The sequence below is a fragment of the Macaca mulatta genome, chromosome 7, assembly GCF_049350105.2.
Source record: "Macaca mulatta isolate MMU2019108-1 chromosome 7, T2T-MMU8v2.0, whole genome shotgun sequence".
Classification (NCBI taxonomy): Eukaryota; Metazoa; Chordata; class Mammalia; order Primates; family Cercopithecidae; genus Macaca; species Macaca mulatta.
The window spans coordinates 108,231,086-108,252,997 of NC_133412.1; the positions used below are offsets into that span (position 1 = coordinate 108,231,086).

Sequence of the window (21,912 nt, forward strand, 5' to 3'; positions counted from 1 at the left end):
CACCTTTGTTCTTGGAGATGGTCAAGGCAGTGCCTATTATGTTGGCCTCCCAGGCAAGAGGGTTTGTCAACTGGGGTGATTTCCATGAGCAGAGCTTTAGAATGACTCATTCCAACCTGACTTAGAACAATCTACTTCATTTCTTCTTTTTTTAATTAATAATAGAGGCAGGGTCTTGCTATGTTGCCCAGGTTGGTCTTGAGATCCTGGGCTCAAGCAATCCTCCCACCTTGGCCTCCCAAAGTGCTAGGATTACAGGCATGAGCCACCACACCCAGTCAGAACAATTTACTTTAAAGAGCTCTTCTTCCTCTTCTACATCTTAGCCCCATTAAATGTACCTCAGTAAACCTTAACGTCAAAACTCAGGGTTATGGTTTTTACCTTTCATTTCCAGGAACTAAGATGCCATCCCTCCCATCAGAAGGAACAGAGTTAAAGGAGTACAAACCAAAAATAAAATTCTAAGGCTCCCAACAATCTGAATGGTCTTCCTCTTCAGTCAGGGCCCTTAAAATTTAACCTGAGAGACCGTTTCAGGGCATGATGGGAAGTGAGGGTCAAACATGCCTCATTCTACCTCTCTGGCATTAACATCAACACAGACTTTAAGTCTAATAAGAAACATTTTATGACCTATTCTCTCTGAAGCCTGCTAGCTAAAAGCTTCATCTGCATGATAAAACCTTGGTCGCCATAGCCTCTTAACTTAACCCAGACATTCCTTTCTGTTTGATCCCTGGTCTTTAGAGAAACTCAACCAAGTGTCAACCAGCAAATGTTTGAATTTACCTGTAGCCTGGAAACCCCGCTTCAAATTGTCCCACCTTTCTGGACCAAACCAATGTATTTCTCAAATGTATTTGATTGATGTCTCATGCCTCCCTAAAACATGTGAAACCAAACTGCACCCAAACCACCTTTGGCACGTGTTCTCAGGATCTCTTGAAGGCTATGTCACAGGCCATGGTCACTCATATTTGGCTCAGAATAAATCTCTTCAAATATTTTAGAGTTCGACTCTTCATCAACAGAAGAAACATTAGGAGGTGGGGATGGGGCTGCAGTTGGGGCTGACTGAGATTGTGTTCTAGTGACTGTAAAGGTAAACTGAGGCTGGAGCCTAACCAGGAACGAAGACACAAGGCAAATGGCAGTGAGAATAGCCTTTATTAGGACTCACGGGCGAGGTTCCTCGGTCCAAAGGTGCGGGCCGAGGAAGTCGCGCTGAGGGAAGAGGGTAGGGGCTTTTTATAGCCTGAGAGGTAGGGAAGCTGGTTGTACAAACAGGGCCTGGGGAGTCTTGAAACTACTAGGGCAGGAGTCGAGTAAGGGTCATGAGGAAGGGGTCTTTGGAAACTGTTTAACTGAAACTGCTGTTCACGAACTTGTGAAATGCAGGTGAGCTGCAGGTCATGGGGGGGTGTGGTTGCCCAACCAGAACTCTGATGCATGTAAGTCTGTGGGTGTGTACAAGGGTAAAGGGAGTCTTTAACAAAAGGCCTGCTACGCCGGGTAACACCGCCATGTTGGATCTAACAGTGACTAGTTAACCAGCTAATCAGCCAAGGAAAGAAATGGTGACTCAAGATAATACGTGTTTTCTCTGAAGCAGTGGGGACCACGGAGAGGAAGAAGAAAGAAGGGAAAGAACTTTTTTACAAATCCATAGCTGCAGACAGGAAACCATCTAAGATCTAGAGGTGGCCCAAGAGAGAAGTGACACGAAGACAGGGAAAAAAGGAGATTCCCTCAGAAACCAGAAAAAGAAGGCGAAGGTTTGGTCCTGGAAGTACAAGAAAGTTCAGTCCTGGCCTCAGGAATGGGATCACACCATTCCTATCCAAGAGCTGTTAGGAATGACACAGAGTAGGAAAGGGGGCTTGGGTCAGCTCACTCCCACTACGGCACTTTTTCATGCATTTCCACTCATCACAAAACCCACGCCATCACCTCACTGATACCACAATGTCTGAACCATGCCTTTTACTCAAAAGAATTCCAGTAACTAGCCTTAGGAGATAACCAGAGTTGTGGAGTGGGTGTCCTATCTAGGGAAGGAACGCTGAACAACTGATTTACAGCCTTGTTGCCTCTAGCCAGACCAGGTGGCCCACTGCTCAAGATAACCATAGCAACCAGATAATGCACACCTGCATACCCTACCTGATCTGCTTTGCCCAGCCCAGCCTGCATACCCCACCCTAATATCAATCCCTGATTTAAAAAAAAAAAAACCCTACCAGCTCTTTTCAGAGAGTCAGGTGCTCTCTCTCCCTTTTGCGTTGAGAACCCAAGAACTTGTGTTCGATAACAGTAAGATCTTATGTAAGAATCTAGGTTAAATGAGATAATACAAAAGGCTCTGTGTGGGAAAAAGAGAGATCAGACTGTTACTGTGTCTACGTAGAAAGAAGTAGACATAAGAAACTCCATTTTGTTCTGTACTAAGAAAAATTCTTCTGCCTTGAGATACTGTTAATCTGTAACCCTACCCCCAAACCTGCCCTTGCAGAGACATGTGCTGTGTCTACTCAAGGTTTAATGGATTTGGGGTTATGCAGGATGTGCTTTGTTAAGTGCCTAAAGGCAGTATACTTGTTAAAAGTCATCAGCATTCTCTAATCTCGGGAACACAAACACTGCAGAAAGCCGCAGGGACCTCTGCCTAGGAAAGCTATGTATTGTCCAAGGTTTCTCCCCATGTGATAGTCTGAAATATGGCCTTGTGGAAAGGGAAAGACCTGAAGGGTCGGTGCTGAGGAGGATTAGTAAAAGGTCTCCTGCCCGTCTCTGGGCAATGGAATGTCTCGGTGTAAAACCTGATTGTATGTTCTATTTACTGAGGTAGGAGAAAACCACCTTAGGGCTGGAGGTGGTACGTGCTAGTGGCAATGCTACTCTTAATGCCCTGAAAATGTTTATGGAGATGTTTGCATATGCACATCAAAGCACAGCACTTTTCCTTAAACTTATTCATGACACAGAGATCTTTATTCATATGTCTCCTTGCTGACCTTCTTCCTACTATGACCCTATGGTCCTGCCACTTCCCCTCTCCGAGATGGTGAAGATAATGATCAAAAAAATACTGAGGGAACTCAGAGGCCAGGGCGGCGGCCTGGGTCCTCTGTATGCTGAGCGCTGGTCCCCTGGGCCCACTTTCCTTTCTCTATACTTTGTCTCTGTGTCTTTCTTAAGTCTCTCGTTCCACCTGATGAGGGAAATGCCCACAGGTGTGGAGGTGCAGGCCACCCCTTCACTCTGCAGTGCTTAGACACTCAATAAATGTCAATTCCCTTCTCTCTCCCCTAGGTTATCAAAAATATTCAGTTATCTAGCTGCCCCTGTTAAAGAAAAGTGTGAAATGCAAAAAGCAGTAAAGGTATGTATGATGTAACCCCATTTTAAAAAATACACAGATACCCACAAAAATATGTAGAAGGATTCATATAAAATGTTCTGTTTACATTGTTGGGTGATGTTGTTATGGGAAGAGATCAACTTGTTTAGCCATATTTTTTTCCTTTTCTACAATAAATATTGTTTGGGTGAGGGAGAAAGGACAAGATGGAGGAAGGTGAACAAGAAGGCACAATCCATGTTGCTTCCGGGTTCTTCCTCACCAACTTTCCAGTGCGTGGGAAAATGCAGCCAGCGCCAGGGAAGATGTAGATCAACCGAGCATGCGCCAGGTGATGTCAATCCAAAGAGATCGAAACTTACCCGGCCATGCCTATGGAGACGCCCCTATCACGCCCTTATCCTGCCCACTGCCCTCCCCCTTCCAGTACCAATGCATAAAAGTTTGCTGCCGGCAGGAGCCGGTGTGAGTTCTTCGACCCCCACATTCGTGGGCCAGAGAACCTCACCCGAGAGTGTGCGCATATTTGCAATAAAAGACTGCCACTTTCTTATGTACTTTGGCCTCATGTTTAATTATTTAGCTCTCTTAAATTAAATTAAGTTAAATGAAACAAAACAAATATGGGCTAGCATTACTGGCATATGATTCTTAAAAGGTTGAGAAGTATATATAAAAGTTCAGTGAAAAAAATTTGCACTTGAAGAAATATTTCAGTATCCGGATAACTCACTTACCTTAACCTGTAAGAACACTACCTAAATAAATGTTTACTATATTTGCAAATAATGTTATAATTAATAGAGTTAGAAGGTAACAGGTTCAAGGGACATCCAGCTAAGATTCCAGTTAACTTGTATAGTGGTTACATTTTCCATAATACTAAATAGATATTTTTTGGTAGACCTCACTTTCAGGTATAAATAGCTTTCTTTTTTAAAAAAATAAATAAATAAAATAAAAAAAAAGATGGGGTGGGCCCAGCATGGTGGCTCACACCTGTAATCCCTGCACTTTGGGAGGCCGAGGCAGGTAGATCACCTGAGATCAGGAGTTCGAGACCAGCCTGGCCAACATGGCGAAAACCCGTCTCTACTAAAAATACAAAAACTAGCTGGGTGTGGTGGCACACACCTATAATCCGAGCTACTTGGGAGGGCTGAGGCAGGAGAATCGCTTGAACCTGGGAGGCAGAGGTTGCAGTGAGCTGAGATCAGGCCGTTGCACTCCAGCCTGGGCAACAGCGAGACTCTGTCTCAAAAAAAAAAAGATGGGGTGTAGGGTGGTCTCACTACGTTGCCCAGGCCGGTCTCAAACTCCTGAGCTTAAGAGATTCTCCCTTCCTCACCCTCTCAGAGTAGCTGGGACTACAGTTGAATGCCCTACCATACCCAGGTTGTAAACAGCTTTTTTTCTTTTTTCTTTTTTTTTGAGATAGGCTCTTGCTTTGCTACCCAGGCTGGAATGCAGTGGCATGATCACAGCTCACTGCAGCCTCAACCTCCTGAGCTCAAGTGATCCTTCCACCTCAGCCTCCTGAGTAGCGGGGACTACAGGTGTCACCATCATGCCTGGCTAAGTTTTTTTGGAGAGACAAGATCTCACCAAGTTGCCCAGACTGGTTCTCAAACTCCTGGCCTCAAGTGATCCTCCTGATTTGATGGCCTCCCAAAGTGGTAGGGTTATAGGTGTGAGTCACTGCTCCTGGCCAACCTTTTTTTTTTTTTTGAGACAGGGTCTTTGCTCTATCACCCAGGCTGGAGTGCAGTGACCCTATCGTAAATAGCTTTTCTTAAGGTCTATTTTGTCTATATGTCCCTTCAAGCCATTTTCAGAGTTTGGCACAGGGAAAGAAATAGTCAAGTGAAATTCCTTTTTGTTTGTTCGTTTGTTTGAGATGGAGTCTTGCTCTGTCACCCAGGCTGGAGTGCATTGGCGTGATCTCAGCTCACTGCAACCTCCACCTCTCAGGTTCAAGAGATTATCCTGCCTCAGCCTCCTGAGTAGTTGGGATCACAGGTGCACATCACCACTCCTGGCTAATTTTTGTATTTTCAGTAGAGACTGGGTTTCACCATATTGGTCAGGCTGGTCTCGAACTCCTTACCTTGTGATCCACCCACCTTGGCCTCTCAAAGTGCTGGGATTACAGGCATGAGCCACCATGCCTGGCCTCAAGTGAAATTCTTTAAGTTTTCCATTTTCAATCGATTTTTTGGTTTAGCCTTGAGCAAAATTTTAAAACTTTGTAACAAAGCGTTGTATACCTGATAACACAATCCAATAGAATACTTACTACTAATATCTATAATAAAAATTAGAAAGAAAAAGCCGACAGTTTAACAACTTTGTGTTTACATACCCACTTAAATCTAAACTTGGGGTTTTATTGGGCTCAAAATGTTTTATAATAGTGATAAGATTACAATAAAATAATAAATATACAAAATTTAAAATATAATCCTCTATTCTTAAAACATAAAATTCTGGTCCTATTTTTAAAATTACTTTTTTCTGGGGGTGGGAGGACGGGGTCTAACTCTGTTGCCCAGGCTGGAGTGCAGTGACACAATCATGGCTCACTGCTGCCTCGACCTCCTGGGCTCAAGTGATCCTCCTGCTTCAGCCTCCTGAGAAGCTAGGACTATAGGCATGCATCACCATGTCCAGCTATTTAAAAAAAAATTTTTTTTTTAGAGATGGGGGCTTGCTATGTTGCTCTGGCTGGTCTCAAATTCCCAGACTCAAGCGATCCTCCCGCCTCAGTCTCCCAAAGTGTTGGGATTATAGGTATGAGCCATCTTGCCTTGCCAAAAATTGTATTTCATTTTTAAACTCTGCAGGACATTTGATTAGACACTACTTACCCTATAATAAAACCGGGGAATGGTCTTATAGAATTCATTTGTGTTTTTTCTACCTCCTTTCCATTCGGAGTAATATTTTGTAAATAAATCCATTTCTTCATCTTTTAATTCTTGTTCACTTTTTTTTTCTGGTAACAAAACAGATTAAGGGGAGCACTTTTAAAATCAAGCAGTACTTTTACTCAGGTCATCCTATATATTAATAATTTAATTATTAATTTATTAATAATTTAATAGTTGCAGTGCCAAAAAGGCCTTCACAATTGTGCTTAGACACTAAGCATATTAACTTTTCTGAAATACCAAGAATCACTATCTTCTACTGAAGCAGCCTCCTCTACATCTTCAACCATTTCTCAGCATGCTCCCTCTACTTCTGTTTATTGCTAAAGCTAGTCTCTTCCTCAAGTCATTACCTCTCCTACAGGACTCTGTAGAGTGCTAATTCATTCAATGAAAAGAATTTACTGAGCACCTACTATGTACAGAGAGCACTGTAGTAGACATGGAATGAGGGGTGAGCAAGACAGCGCCAGTCCCTGACCTCATGGAGTTTCAGCTTCACGATCACTGTTTCTCTACCTAATGTAGAGAAAACAAACAAAAAAAACATCCTCTGTCTGAAGATCAAAACTCAGGGCTCTATTACCCTGCAACTCGCCTGCTATTGGCACGTGGCTGTCTCATTCAGCCAATTCCTCCCCACTTATTTGTGGACTACAGTGACCGGTACACAGTGTTCTTCACAAGGTCCTGCAATCATTTAGGACAAATAAACATTTATGTGGGTGACCATGGGTCCTGCAACTCTAAAAACTTTCACCTCCAGTTCATTCTGCCATTTGGTTCTACAGCAAGATCACAGATTTTACTTGTACCTTTTCTGAAATCTTAAGCTCAAATATACTCTCAGATCATCCTTACTGGTAATTCAAAACCTCACTGCCATAGCATTTCCACTTCAGCCTCACTGAGCTCTTGAATTCTGTGATCTGTTTTCTCAAAAGTTATTTTACTCTTTCTGGTCTCATTTCCTTCCCAACAAGCCTGTAATTGTTTCCTTGAATTCCTTTTATGACTGTATTTCTGCTGCATCTGTTAACTGTTAATTTTTTTTTTTTTTTTTGGAGACGGAGCTTCGCTCTTGTTGCCCAGGCTGGAGTGCAATGGCACAATCTTGGCCCAATGCAACCTCTGCCTCCCAGGTTCAAGTGATTCTCCTGCCTCAGCCTCCTGGGTAGCTGGGATTACAGGCATGCGCCACCACGCCTGGCTAATTTTGTATTTTTAGTAGAGATGGGGTTTCTCCATGTTGGTCAGGCTGGTCTGGATCTCCCGACTGCAGGTGATCTGCCCGCCTCAGCCTCCCAAAGTGCTGGGATTACAGGCATGAGCCACTGTGCCTGGCCTATTATGTTAATTTTTAACTTTAGACCAAACATGTAAGTTAATTTCTTTACTATGGCTCAGTGCTGTTGGAGAAAACTGCAAAATTTTTCAAGTAAAATCAAGACTGACAACTGACCGCTGAAGTTAACAATATGGCGGTCAATGATGATTCTTGAGAAGCAGGAATCTGAGACGAGTACAGATTTAACCAATAACTGTTTTAACAAATATTGCTATAAGGGGAACAGAAAAATGAGGAATGGTTAGAGGTGGAAATTAAGAAAGTTGAAGATGGGAGAAATACCAGCATGTTTATATGCTGATGGGAATGATTAAAGAAAAACTGATGATGCAGGAGAAGGGACAACTGCCAAGAGTACATTCTGCAGCAGGCAAAAATGGAATCTACTACAAAGGATAGGATCTAGTACACTGATGAAGGAACCAGACTTAAGCAGGTGCTGTACAACCTATATAATTTGCTTATTATTTTATTATTTCTCTCCACACTAAAGTGTAAGTTCTACAAAGACAGGGATTTTTGTGTGTTCTAAGCTACAATGGTACTTGGCACGAAACAGGCATGGAGTAAGTATCTGCTAAAAGAATGTAGTGTGTTCAAGAGTTAAGGGGTCAAAAAAGCACATAAAGTACAGGTACCTTCTTTTGTTTTTGAGACTGAGTCGTACTCTGTCACCTAGGCTGGAGGGCAGTGGCACGATCTTGGCTCACTGCAACCTCCACCTCCTGGGTTCAAGTGATTCTCCTGCCTAAGCCTCCTGAGTAGCTGGGATTACAGACACTTGCCACAACACCGGGCTAAATTTTGAATTTTTAGTAGAGACAGCGTTTCACCATGTTGGCCAGGCTGGTCTCGATCTCCTGACCTCAGGTGATCCACCCACTTCAGCCTCCCAAAGTGCTGGCATTACAGGCGTAAGCCACTGTGCCCAGCCAAGTACAGGTAACTTCTTTGAGAAGTTTTCCTATAAAGAGTGCAGAGAAATGCAGCAGAAGCTGGAGAGGAATGTGGGATCAAATGACTCTTTTTTTTTTTTTTGAGATGGAGTCTCGTTCTGTCGCCCAGGCTGGAGTGCAGTGGCATAATCTCAGTTTACCGCAACCTCTGCCTCCCGGGTTCAAGCGATTCTCCTGCTTCAGCCTCCCAAGTAGCTGGGATTACAGGTGCGAACCACTGTGCTCAGCTACTTTTTGTAGTTTTAGTAGAGACAGGGTTTCACCATGTTGGCCAGGCTGGTCTTAAACTCTGGACCTCAAGTGATCCACCTACCTCGGCCTCCCAAAGTGTTGGGATTACAGGCGTGAGCCACAGTGCCCAGCCCAAATGACTTTTTTTAAGACAGGGTCTGACTCTTGTCACCCAGGCTGCAGTATAGTGTCATGATCATAGCTCACTGCAGCCCCAAACTCCTAGATTGAAACAAACCCTCCTTCCTCAGCCTCTAGAGTAGTTAGGACTACAGGGGTGCAGAACCACCAGGGCTAATTTTTTTACTTTCTATTTTTGTAGAAATGGTGTTTCACTATGTTGCCCAGGCCAGTCTCAAACTCCTGGCCTCAAGCGATCTTCCCACCTTCGCCTTCCAAAGTGCTGGGAGTGAGCCACCCGGCCTCCCAACAACACTCCCCCCACCCACCCACCTTTTAAAAAGATGGGTGATATCAATAGCACACTTGTGCTGGTGAAAATGATCCAGCAGAAGGAAAATCTGACGATGTATGAAAGAAAGGATGAGGCTGGAAGGAAGTCAGTGAATACAGGAGAAAGAATGCAATCTAGTGGTGGAGTGGAGGACCTCTTAAATAGGAACATGGACAGTTCATCATTTTAACAGTGAAGCCAGAGTGTATGGGCACCTGTGGGGTTGTGGGGCTGAAAGAAACGTTAAGGGGGACAGATGAGGTTCTCCTTTGACTGCTTTTTTTTGAGACTGAGTCTCGCTCAGTCGCCCTGGCTGAAGGGCAGTGGTGCAATCTCGGCTCACTGCAAGCTCCGCTTCTCGGGTTCAAGCGATTCTTCGGCCTCAACCTGTGGAATAGCTGAGACTACAGGCGCCCGCCACCACGACCGGCTAATTTTTTTTGTATTTTTAGTAGAGACGGGGTTTCCCCGTGTTAGCCAGGATGGTCTGGATCTGCTGACCTCGTGATCCGCCCGCCTCAGCCTCCCAAAATGCTGGGATTACAGGCCTGAGCCACCGCGCCCGGCCAACTGATTCTCCTTTCTTAATGAGATATATATTTAAAAAAAAGTTCATCAGCTTAAAGTAAGAAGTGGGTAGGACAGACTGCAGGTGTAAGAGATGAGAAGAATGGACTGTAAAAGAGTGTTGCCTGGGCGCTCACGTCTGTAATAGCAACACTTTGGAAGGTGGAGGTAGGAAGACTGCCTGAGGCCAGGAATTCGAGACCAGCCCTATTAAAATAGCAAGACCTCACCGCTACTAAAAATAAAAAATTAGCGGATGTGGTGGCGTGTGCCTGTACTTCCAGCTGCTTAGGAGGCTGAGGTGGGAGGATCCTTTGAGCCCAGGAAATCGAGGTTGCAGCGAGACGTCACTGTGCTGCTGCACTCCAGCCTGGGCAACAGAGGGAGAGCCTGAATTAAAAAAAAAAAAAAAATAGTGTATCTAGGGAAACACAGATTGGCAGTTTGGAAGATGAAAATTGAATGTAGGAGAATGAACGTCCAGGAAAACACGGTAGACATGACCGAAACATCTACTTTAGCTTAGTGGACATGTACTAAAAGTGAGATAACTCGGCGGGGCGCGGCAGCTCACGACTGTAATTCCAGCACTTTGGGAGGCCGAGGTGGGTGGATCACGAGGTCAGGAGTTTGAAACCAGCCTGACCAATATGGTGAAACCCCGTCTCTACTAGAAATTAACCCGCCGTGGAGGCGCGCGCTTGTAGTTCCAGCTACTCGAGGCTGAGGAAGAAGAATCGCTTGAACCCGGGAGGCGGAGGCTGCAGTGAGCTGAGATGCTGCCACCGCATTCCAGCCAGCCTGGGCGACAGAGCAAGAGACTCCGTCTCAAAAAAAAAAAAAAAAAAAAAAGTGAGACAAGGTTCTGTTTTTCTCCAGCCACTTTCAACAGCCCTTAGTGCGGGTGTGGAATAGGAAAGCTAGATTTAACGAGGTTAGTTAATAAGCAATGTGAAGGAGAAAAATAAAAGGAAAAATGGATTATGAAATATAAAATGGATTAGGAGGGAAGCAAAAAGCGTGACAGTAAAAAGGCGGTAGGACAATTACAGGTCCTGGTGGGGTTGAGGCGTTGTTGGATCCGGGGTTCTAAGTTATTCTTCACAAGTTTAGATTAAGACCATGGAAGTCAGTGACTAAGGCTAAGTTTTTCGTTCCCCCAGACTCCGTCCCAGGAAAGTTTGGGTCAACCCTATCGGGATCCCTAAAGCACATTCCACTCCGCCTCCTTTGTCGCGAGGTTTCACAGAAGCGGAAAGTGCGGCTCCCCCTTGCTCCTCCTCCCCATCTCCCTCCTACCTCTAGGAGTTTAGGGCCGGGCCATCCCAACGGACGGCCCCTCCCAAAACTCACTGTTTGGACGGGTGTTGGGCGTCGCTAAGCGCCGACGAAGAACTTCTTTCCAGTCCATGGCCGACTCTCGCGCAGCAGCTTCTGCATTTGCTGTTTCCTACCTGCTCCACCCCTACCAACTCAGGCGTCAGCACCGCCAGGCCCCGTAAAGGTTAGGAAGGCCGCTCAACCACCATCTTGAACAAGGGCGGAAGTCTTGGCTAAAGAGGCAAAAACAATTACTGTCACTCCCGCGGAGAATACCGCTACCACGCTGACTGGGGCAAAGCTATGAAAGAGATGGAAAATGGTTCCCCTTCAGGAGGCGTCCCAAACTCACCAAGCCCGATTTTAAAAGGCAGGATAAGCCCGCGTTTTCCTTTATCGTGCGCCTTTGGCGCGTGCGCACCACGTGACTCAGAAGTTAATTGATTCCGGCTTGAGGGAAGCGCTTTCTTTCACAATTTCTTTTCATTGTTCATTGCGGATATCTGTAAGTCCTCCAGGTCCCCTGAATGTAGTAGACGCTTCCGCAGCCGTCTCTTACCCCTTTTGCCACAAAATGCTTCAAAATTGCCTTTTTTCCTCGCCGCCAGCCCAGGCGGAACGCCTAAGTCCGGGTCAGTCTCGTCAGTCGGCCGGGGCTGGCGCGGTGCATAGTGGGCACTGTAGTTCCCGCCGCGTTTATGGCCGCGTTAAGCCTGAGTGCCGCGTTGAGTTGTTGAATGAAGTGAACTTCGTTTGTCAGCGATAGGTACGCAGTCTAGGCAGCGCCCTTCCTGGATCTCTCTTCCTTTCCCGAGTCGTTGGCGCACCTGACTCGCCACCTCCTCCCTCCGCATCCCTCCATCGGAGGAGCTTTGCGGTCTTTGGAGAGTTATGCAGGGTGAGGGCCCCTAGACTTTGGCTTTCGCCGCTGTTGCTGGTGGGCTGGAGTTGGAGGCTCCTGGATACGGTTTTGGCTTTATACGCCCTTTCCAGCAAGCTTCCCGTGGGAATCTGTTCCTTTTCAGGACAACTGTGATCCACGTGAGTAAAACTGGGCGTTCCTTCTTGTGCTTTTTCCTCAGGTTCATGAACTGGAATGTAAGAGGCACCAGAGGATTCCTGCTCTGTCCCCTGGTTTGCGGCTTGCGACGTTGGACATCCCCGGATTGTTGTTTAATAGAGAAAACTCACCTGCCTTCTTGCTATTAAGTAACCCCAAAAGCAGAACTTTGATTTGTCTGTAAGGAAGAAACACAAATCTTCTTTTAAAAAGCTGCACTTCGACTCTCCACTGCCGACCACCAATCCCTTTAATTTTGCTATAGAAGAGGGTTTTTTTCCAACATCTCTCTCACTATCTGGTGCTGATCTCACTGCATAATGACTTTCTATTTGTTTGGTATTCGAAGCTTTCCTAAGCTTTGGAAGAGCAACCCATACCTTGGGCTAGGCCCAGGGCACTCTTATGTCTCTCTCTTTCTTTCAGACAGCTGTGGCATCAGGAGCCAACAGAGGTTGTTTTCTCTTAAAACAATGTCTCCACAGAATACCAAAGCAACGAATCTGATTGCCAAGGCCAGATATCTCAGGAAAGAGGAGGGCAGTAATAAGCAAGTTTCTTCTGTTCCTCATTTTTTTTCAGCTGGAGCAGCTAAGAAGAGATCACAGATGAATCCTCAAAGTAAAGATCATGCCTTGCCATCTGTGAGGAACACTATTCAACTCCCAACACAACCTTTGAATTCAGAGGAGTGGGATAAACTTAAGGCGGATTTCAAAGGAAAGACCAGTTTTGAAAGATTCATCATTTCACAGATGGCTCACTCTCATAGCTCTGTAGATGTGGCTAAATCTCTGCTGGCATGGGTAGCAGCAAAAAATAATGGTATCGTAAGTTATGATTTACTGGTCGGGTATTTGTATCTCTGTGTCTTTCATATGCAGACATCTGAAGTTATTGATGTCTTTGAAATTATGAAAACCAGATATAAGACTTTAGAACCTGGAGGTTACAGTCTTCTCATCCAGGGACTGATCCATTCAGACAGATGGAGAGAATCATTGTTGCTGTTAGAGGACATCAAAAAAGTTATCACTCCTTCTAAAAAGAACTATAATGACTGTATCCAGGGAGCTCTCCTTCATCAAGATATAAACACAGCTTGGAATTTGTATCAGGAATTGCTAGGTCATGATTTTGTTCCTATGTTGGAAACTTTAAAAGCTTTCTTTGATTTTGGAAAAGACATAAAGGATGATAATTATTCAAATAAACTACTAGATATTCTTTCATATCTAAGAAATAATCAGCTGTATCCAGGGGAATCATTTGCACACAGTATAAAAACATGGTTTGAGAGGTAATTTTGACTTTTTTATATGTATGTTTTTATTCTTTAATTTTTTTTTTTTTTTTTTTTTGAGGCAGGGTCTTGCTCTGTTGCCCAGACTGGAGTGCAGTGGTGTGTTCATAGCTCCCTGTAATCTCAAACTCCTGGCCTCAAGTGATCCTCTCGCTTCAGTCTCCTGAGTATCTAAAACTACAGGCATGTGCCACCATACCTGGCTAATTATTTTTAACTTAATAACTTTAAACATCAAAGTAGCCACTCTTTTTTGTTGTTAGTTGCTGAGAATCATTCTATTCTGATTATACTCTTTTCCATCTCTTAGTAAGGTTTATTTTCTCTTTAAGACAAAATTTTCTCTCTTTAAAAAAAGTAGCAGCATACATAATTTGTGCTAATCTTTACCCATCACATAAAAGTGAAATTTTATAGCACTTTTATGTATTTTTTTCCTTTTAGAAGGATCATTAATTTTGTTTTCTTAGGCATCTAGTATGATGTGAGTACTTAATACTACTTATGGCCAGTGTTCATAGCAAGAAAAGAATATAGCATTTGACTGGAACTCGGGCCATATTAGTATTTTCAGAAGTTCCTCTGAAAATGTGATTATGTGCTTATATTTATTCTGTCTACTCACTGTCTTTTTTTTTTTTTTTTTGAAGACAGAGTTTTGCTGTTGTTGTCAGGCTGGAGTGCAGTGGCGCGATCTTGGCTCACTGCAACCTCCGCCTCCCGGGTTCAGGCAATTCTGCCTCACCCTCCCAAATAGCTGGGATTACAGGCATGTGCCACCACGCCCAGCTAATTTTGTATTTTCTTTTTAGTAGAGATGGAGTTTCTCCATGTTGGTCAGGCTGGTCTCAACTACCTCAGGTGATCCGCCCGCCTCGGCCTCCCAAAGTGCTGGGATTACAGGCGTGAGCCACCGCACCTAGCCACAGCTTACATTTCAATAGTGAGATTATAGATGACAGATAATATAAATAAGCCATATCATCCGAGTTCATGAACTATAGAGAGTAGACAGAATAGGCTGGGCGGATCACCTGAGGTAGTTTTTCTTTTGTCTTTTTTTTTCTTTTTTTTTTTTTGAGACAGAGTCTCGCTCTGTCGCCCAGGCTGGAGTGCAGTGGCAGGATCTCAGCTCACTGCAAGCTCCGCCTCCCGGGTTTATGCCATTCTCCTGCCTCAGCCTCCCGAGTAGCTGGGACTACAGGCGCCCGCCAACTCACCTGGCTAGTTTTTTTTGTATTTTTTAGTAGAGATGGGGTTTCATCGTGTTAGCCAGGATGGTCTCGATCTCCTGACCTCGTGATCCGCCCGTCTCGCCCTCCCAAAGTGCTGGGATTACAGGCTTGAGCCACCGCACCCGGCCTTGTCTTTTTTTTTCTATATCATGTTTACAGAGCTTTGAAGTAGTAATTATGCTTAATTATCTTATTGAATATCAAGGGAGGAGGAGCCCGGTTGTGAAAATTTTTGAATACCAAGGAGTTTGAATTTTATTCTCTGATCAAGAATGCTGAATTTGGCCGGGAACTGTGGCTCATGCCTGTAATCTGAGCACTTTTAGAGACTGAGGTGGGAGGATAGCTTGAGGCCAGGAGTTTGAGACCAGCCTGGGCAACATGGCGAAACCCTGTCTCTACAGATAATACAAAATTTAGCCTGTCATGGCGGTGTGTGCCAGTAGTCCCAGCTACTTGGAGACTGAAGCAAGAGGATCACTTGAATCTAGGGAATCAAGGCTGCAGGGAGCTGTGATTGTGCCATGCACTCCAACCTGGGTGACAGAGCAAGACCTTGTCTCAAAAGAAAAAAAAAATGCTGGAATGGAGTTTTACAAAGGCAATTGCCAAGTGAGAAGAGTAGATAGGAGAGGGATTAAGATTGAAAACAGGGAGATCTGCGTGAATACAATTTTAGGTTTAGGTGAGAGATGATGAGAATTAAGAACTGAGGAAGGAAAGAAGGCAGTAGAATCAGAAGAACTGATGGTAATATGTGGAAGAGGAAGGAGGAGAGGATACGTTGATTGAACAAATACATCAATACATAGCTTTTGAATGCTTCCAAATAGGCTAGGCATTGCAAGTGTTTTATAAAATCTTTTATGACATTTTCAATTTAATTGGGAGTACAATACCACACAGTGAAATAATAGTGGTAAGAGGTAAATTACTCTGAGCAGGAGCAATTTCTGGCAGCTTTATGGAGAAGGTAAGAGTTGAGTTTGGTATAGAGGTTATGCTACTAAGGTCAGCTGCTTTCTGTAGACTTGAAGATGAGAGTTAGTTGGTGGGAGGAGAATCATAGGGAAGAAGGAGATTCAGAACAGGGTACCAGCAGCTTCTTAACCTCATGCAGGATATCTGCCACTTTTTAAATTAAACCATTCTACAGAAGTATCTTGAACTTTTCGGAGTTCTTGCTTATAAGAGTTTCCAAATATGATGAATGTCTTTCATTTCAGTAGGAATCTAACCTCATGATTTGGTTTTGCAATCTTCATAGTGTTCCTGGAAAACAATGGAAAGGACAATTCACCACAGTCCAAAAAAGGTGAAGACCAATGTTTATTTTTAACTTGTTTGTTTTCAGTTTAGTAGGTTTTGTTGCTATTGATTGAAAAATATTTAAGAACATCTTAAGGATAGGATAATTACAAGTTTGTAATTAGAGTATCTGAGGAAAAAAACATACTTTGCATACAGAGACGTAGCAGTACCCAAAACGTTTTTCCAGTGCGTATTATGAGCCTTTATGATGTCTTAGAGATGTTTTTCCCTAGAGGTTCCAGACCCAGTTGTGTTTTAGGATTTATTTATTTATTTAATTCACCAATATGATATTTCACATAATAGGAATTACTTTAAAAATGTCATGCGAGCTGGGCGCCATCACGCCTGTAATCCCAGCACTTTGGGAGGCTGAGGCAGGTGGATCACGAGGTCAGGAGATTTGAGACCATCCTGGCCAACATGTTGAAACCAAGTCTCTACTAAAAATACCAAAATTAGCTGGGTGTGGTGGTGTGTGCCTGTAGTCCCAGCTACTTGGGAGACTGAGGCAGGAGAATTGCTTGAACCCAGGAGACGGAGGTTGCAGTGAGCCAAGATTGTGCCACTGTACTCCATCCTGGTGATAGAGCGAGACTCTGTCTCAAAAAAAAAAAAAAAGTCACCTGAGTCAGGCATGGTAGCTCATGCCTGCCTGTACCTGTAATCCCAACACTTTGGGAGGCTGACTTGGCAGATTGCTCAAGCCCAGGAGTTCAAGACCATCCTGTGCAACATTGAGAAACCCTGTCTCTAGAAAAAATACAAAAATTAGGCGCCAAAATACAAAAATTAGCTAGGTAGGGTAGCACGTACCTGTTGTCCTAGCTGCTTTGGTGGCTGAGGCAGGAGGATCCCTTGATCCTGGGAGCTTGAGGATGCAGTGAGCCGTAATTGTGACACTGCACTCCAGCCTGGGCAAGAGTGAGACCTTGTCTCAAAAAAAAAAAAAAAAAAGTCATTCAAATGACCAGTCTACTTTTTTGGGTTTTCTGGCACACTAATGTGTGATATTATCAGGTTTATAAAAAATTAGATGTATGTGATTATTACAAAGGTTTTAATGTTCTTTTTTATTACCTTTTAATTTCCTCATTGTTCATTTCACAAAAATTTTTCCTCAGAACATTATTTGACATATTTAAATATTGTTATTTAACAATTATAATTACAGTGGCCAGTGTTTGGGCTGTGGAAAAACCATAGAGTCTATTCAGCTGAGTCCAGAAGAATATGAATTTCTTAAGGGAAGAATCATGAGGGATGTGATAGATGGAGGTGACCAGTACAAAAAGACAACGCCTCAGGTGAGTCTAACAGTTTTGATTCCTTCTTGGATTGCTTGTCTAGAGCAGGGGTCAGCAATTTCTGTAAGATGCCAGATAGTAAATATTTTAGGCTTTGTAGGCCATCAGTCCCTGTTGCAACTTTTCAACTCTGCTGTTGTAGTTAAAACAGCCATAGATAATACATAAGTGAATAGACATGGCTGTGTTCCAGTAAACTTTATTCATGAAAACAAGCAGTACGCTGGATTTGGCCTGCTGGCTACAATTGCCAACCTTTTGGAGAGATTGCTTTAGAATTTCACAGAATAATTGGGTTAGACCATCATCTGTTGGAGTCAATCCTATTATATCGGGACATAATAAGTGCACTTAAACTAAAAAGATGCTTATTTTTTCTGTAAGTGCTTCTAGAAAACTGTGTTTAAGTAGACTGCCATGAAAACATTGTGGTTTCTCACAACTTTTCTAGTCAAGAGTTTATCACATTAACTGATTTGTGTATGTTGAACCATCCTTACGTCTCAGGGATAAATCCCACTTGATGAATGATGAATGATCTTTTTAGTGTATTTTGAATTTGGTGTGCTAGTATTTTGTTGAGGATTTTTGCATCAATATTCATCAGAGATGTTGGCCTGTAGTTTTTTGTTTGTTTGTTTGTTTATTTTGCTATGTCTTTGTCTGGTTTTGCTATCAGGGTAACACTATCCTCATGGATTGAGTTTGGAAGTCTTTCCTCCTCTATTTTTTGGAATAGTTTGAATAGGATTGGTATTATTCTTTAAATGTTTGGTAGAATTGAGCAGTGAAGCCATCAGGTCCCGGGCTTTTCTTTGCTGGGACACTTTATGGCTTCCATCTCGTTACTTGTTATTGCTCTCAAGTTTTTATTTCTTCATGGTTCAATCTTTTTTTTTTTTTTTTTTTTTTTGAGACGGAGTCTCGCTCTGTCGCCCAGGCTGGAGTGCAGTGGCCGGATCTCAGCTCACTGCAAGCTCCGCCTCCCGGGTTCACGCCATTCTCCTGCCTCAGCCTCCCAAGTAGCTAGGACTACAGGCGCCCGCCACCACGCCCGGCTAGTTTTTTGTATTTTTTAGTAGAGACGGAGTTTCACCGTGTTAGCCAGGATGGTCTCGATCTCCTGACCTCGTGATCCACCCGTCTCGGCCTCCCAAAGTGCTGGGATTACAGGCTTGAGCCACCGCGCCCGGCCTGGTTCAATCTTAATAGATTGAATCTGTCTAGGAATATGGCCATTTCCTCTAGGTTTTCCAATTGATTGGCATATGGTTGCTCGTAGTAGCCACTAATGATCCTTTGAATTTCTGCAGTATTTGTTGTAATGTCTTCTTTTTCATCTCTGATTTTATTTATTTGGGTCTTCTCTCCTTTTTTCTTAGTCTGGCTAAAGGTTTATCAATTTCATTTAACTTCAAAAAACCAACTTTTTGTTTCATGATCTTTTGTATGGTTTTCTTAATTTCAGTTTCATTTATTTCTGCTCTGATCTTTATTATTTAGTCTCCCCATTTTGGGTTTGGTTTACTCTTGCTTTTCTAGTTCTTTAAGACGCATATTTGCCAGATGCAGTGGCGCACGCCTGTAATCCCAGCACTTTGGGAGACCGAGGCAGGTGGATCACCTGAGGTCAGGAGTTTGAGACCAGCCTGGCTAACATGGTGAAATCCCGTTTCTACTAAAAATACAAAAAAAAAAAAAAATTAGCTGAGCGTGGTGGTGTGTGCCTGTAATCCCAGTTACTTGGGAGACTGAGGCAGGAGAATCGCTTGAACCCAGAAGGTGGAGGTTGCAATGAGCCAAGATCACGCCATTGCACTCCAACTTGGGCAACAAGAGCGAAACTCCATCTCAAAAAAAAAAAAAAAGAAATGCATATTTAGGTTGTTTATTTGAAGTTTTTCTTCTGTTTTGATATAGGCACTTATAGCTGCTTTTGTTATATCCCACCATGCTTAGATACGTTCAATGTTATTGATAAGTAAGGACTTAGTCCCACCATTTTGTTTTCTGGTTGTTTTGTGGTCTTCTTTTTTTCCTTCCTTTCTTCCCTTTAATGAACATGATTTTCTCTGGTGATACAATTCAGTTTCTTACTTTTTATTTTTTGTGTATCTGTTATATGCTTTTTTTTTTTTTTGAGATGGAGTCTTGCTGTGTCACCCAGGCTAGAGTGCGGTGGCGCAATCTCGGCTCACTGCATCCTCCACCTCCTGGGTTCAAGAGATTCTCCTGCCTCAGCCTCTTGAGTAACTGGAATTACAGGTGCACACCACCACGCCCAGCAATTTTTTTTTCTTGTATTTTTAGTACAGACAGGGTTTCACCATGTTGGTCAGGCTGGCCTTGAACTCCTGACCTCATGATCTGCCCGCCTTGGCCTCCCAAAGTGCTGGGATTTTAAGTGTAAGCCACCACGCCCGGCCTTGTTGTATGTTTTTTGATTGGAGGTTACCATGAGGCTCACTAATACTTTTCTATAGCCTATTATTTTAAGCTGATAATTTAACACTGTATAAACAAACAAGCAAAAAGAAAACTAATAAAAACTCTACACCTTTACTTTGTCTCCCTGCTTTTTAACTTTTTATTGTTTCTATTTATATCTTATTGTACTATCAGTGTCTTGAAAAATTATAGTAGTTATTATTTTTGATTGACTCATTGTTTAGTCTTTTTTTTTTAATCAGACAGAGTCTCGCTCTGTTGCCTAGGCTGGAGTACAGTGGTGCAATCTCGGCTCACTGCAACCTCCGCCTCCTGGGTTCAAGTGATTCTTCTGCCTCAGCCTCCCGAGCAGCTGGGACTACAGGTGCCCGCCACCACGCCTGGCTAATTTTTTTGTATTTTTTAGTTGAGACAAGGTTTCACCATGTTAGCCAGGATGGTCTTGATCTCCTGACCTCGTAATCTGCCTGCCTTGGTCTCCCAAAGTGCTGGAATTACAGGCATGAGGCACTGCCTCACTAAACTCATTGTTTAGTCTTTCTAAAGATAAGAGTAGTTTACACACCATAGTTACAGTGTTATAATATACTGTGTCTTTTTGTGTACTTACTATATATACCCTCAGATGATTTCTTATTGCTCATTAATGTCCTTTTCTTTTTTTTTTCATTGAAATGGAGTCACGCTGTATTGCCCAGGTTGGAATGGAGTGGCATGATCTCAGCTTACTGCAACCTCTGCCCCCCGGGTTCAAGTGATTCTTGTGTCTCACCCTCCCAAGTAGCTGGGATTACAGGCACCTGCCACCAGACCTGGCTAATTTTTGTGTTTTTAGTAGAGACAGGGTTTCACCACGTTGGCCAGGGTGGTTTCGAACTCCAGACCTCACGTCATCCACCTGCATCGGCCTCCCAAAATGCTGGGATTACAGCTGTGAGCCACTGCACTCGGCCTACGTCCTTTTCTTTCTGCCTTTTTTTTTTTTTTTGAATGTAGAGGCAGGGTCTTACTATGCTGCCCAGGCTGTTCTCAAACTCTTGGGCACAAGTGATCTTCCCACCTCGGCCTCCCAAAGTGCTGGAATTATAGGCGTGAGTCACTAGAGTAACTGTCCTTTTCTTTAGGGCAGAGTAACTGCCCTAATCCTTTCTTTATTCATTGAAAGTTGAATTATTTGGCCGGGCGTGGTGGCTCACACCTGTAATCCCAGCACTTAGGGAGGCCAAGGCGGGTGGATCACCTGAGGTCAGGCGTTCGAGACCAGCCTGGCCAACATTGTGAAACCCCGTCTATACAAAATATATAAAAATTAGCTGGGTGTGGTGGCGGGCCTCTGTAATTCCAGTTACTTGTGAGGCTGAGGCAGGAGAATCATTTGAACCCGGGAGGTGGAGGTTGCAGTGAGCCAAGGCCGGACTATTGCACTCCAGCCTGGGCAACAAGAGCAAATCTCCATCTCAAAAAAATAAAAAACCAGAAAAAAAAGAAAGTTGGATTATTTGGCCAGGCGCGGTGGCTCACACCTGTAATCCCAGCACTTTGGGAGGCCGAGGTGGGTGTGAATCACTTGAGTTCAGGAGTTCAAGACCAGCCTGGCCAATATGGTGAAACCCTGTCACTACTAAAAATAAAAAATTAGCCGGACATGGTGGTGCGTGCCTGTAATCTTAGCTAATCGGGAGGCTGAAGCAGGGGAATCATTTGAACCCGTGAGGTGGAGGTTGCAGTGAGCCAAGATTGCGCCACAGTACTCCAGCCTGGGCGACAGAGTGAGACTCCATCTCAAAAAAAAAAAAAAAAGAAAGTTGGATCATTCAATGCCTTGAGGTAGTCTTTTTTTTCTTTTTTTTTTGAGACAGAGTCTTGCTTTGTTGCCCAGGCTGGAGTACGGTGGCATAATCTTGGCTCACTGCAACCTCTGCCTCCCAGGTTCAAGTGATTATCCTACCTCAGCCTCTGGAGTAGCTGGGATTACAGGCGCACACCACCATGCCCTTCTAATTTTTGTATTTTTAGTAGAGATGGGGTTTCACCATGTTGACCAGGCTGGTCTGGAACTCCTGGACTCATGATCTGCC

The 21,912-nt window shown here is 43.7% G+C and overlaps 2 protein-coding genes and 1 long non-coding RNA gene across 22 annotated transcripts in view; 1 reads left to right on the forward strand and 2 right to left on the reverse strand.

The window, feature by feature from the left end:
- PPP2R3C (protein phosphatase 2 regulatory subunit B''gamma) overlaps positions 1-11,292 on the reverse strand; it is a 36,738-nt gene extending 25,446 nt beyond the window's left edge. Inside the window, exons 1-3 of one of the 4 annotated variants that reach the window (XM_077940897.1) lie at positions 11,204-11,292; positions 6,711-6,813; positions 6,232-6,359 (exon numbers count right to left, since the gene is read on the reverse strand). In XM_077940897.1, coding sequence (XP_077797023.1) covers positions 6,232-6,359; positions 6,711-6,780 — 198 coding nt within the window. In that variant the 5' untranslated portion in view covers positions 6,781-6,813; positions 11,204-11,292. Of the gene's footprint in view, positions 1-6,231; positions 6,360-6,710; positions 6,814-11,149 lie in introns of all 4 variants that reach the window. The other 3 variants (XM_001084437.4, XM_015143566.3, XM_015143567.3) reach the window with 3 other exon arrangements.
- PRORP (protein only RNase P catalytic subunit) overlaps positions 11,141-21,912 on the forward strand; it is a 253,529-nt gene continuing 242,757 nt past the window's right edge. For 10 of the 17 annotated variants that reach the window (XR_013396180.1, XR_013396186.1, XR_013396185.1 and 7 more), the window contains exons 1-4: positions 11,543-11,675; positions 12,253-13,530; positions 16,036-16,083; positions 17,254-17,386. Coding sequence is in view for 6 of the 17 variants with exons in the window: in XM_077940895.1 (XP_077797021.1) it covers positions 12,551-13,530; positions 16,036-16,083; positions 17,254-17,386 (1,161 nt within the window). In the remaining 11 variants the exon portion in view is untranslated. Of the gene's footprint in view, positions 11,676-11,847; positions 12,069-12,252; positions 13,531-16,035; positions 16,084-17,253; positions 17,387-21,912 lie in introns of those variants that run through there. The other 7 variants (XR_013396178.1, XM_015143563.3, XM_077940895.1 and 4 more) reach the window with 6 other exon arrangements.
- On the reverse strand, positions 13,557-19,936 carry LOC144330227 (uncharacterized). Its single transcript, XR_013396213.1, has 4 exons — positions 19,780-19,936; positions 15,222-16,411; positions 14,568-14,714; positions 13,557-13,696 (listed from the first exon to the last, which is right to left on the reverse strand). It is a non-coding gene; the product is annotated as an uncharacterized LOC144330227 (long non-coding RNA).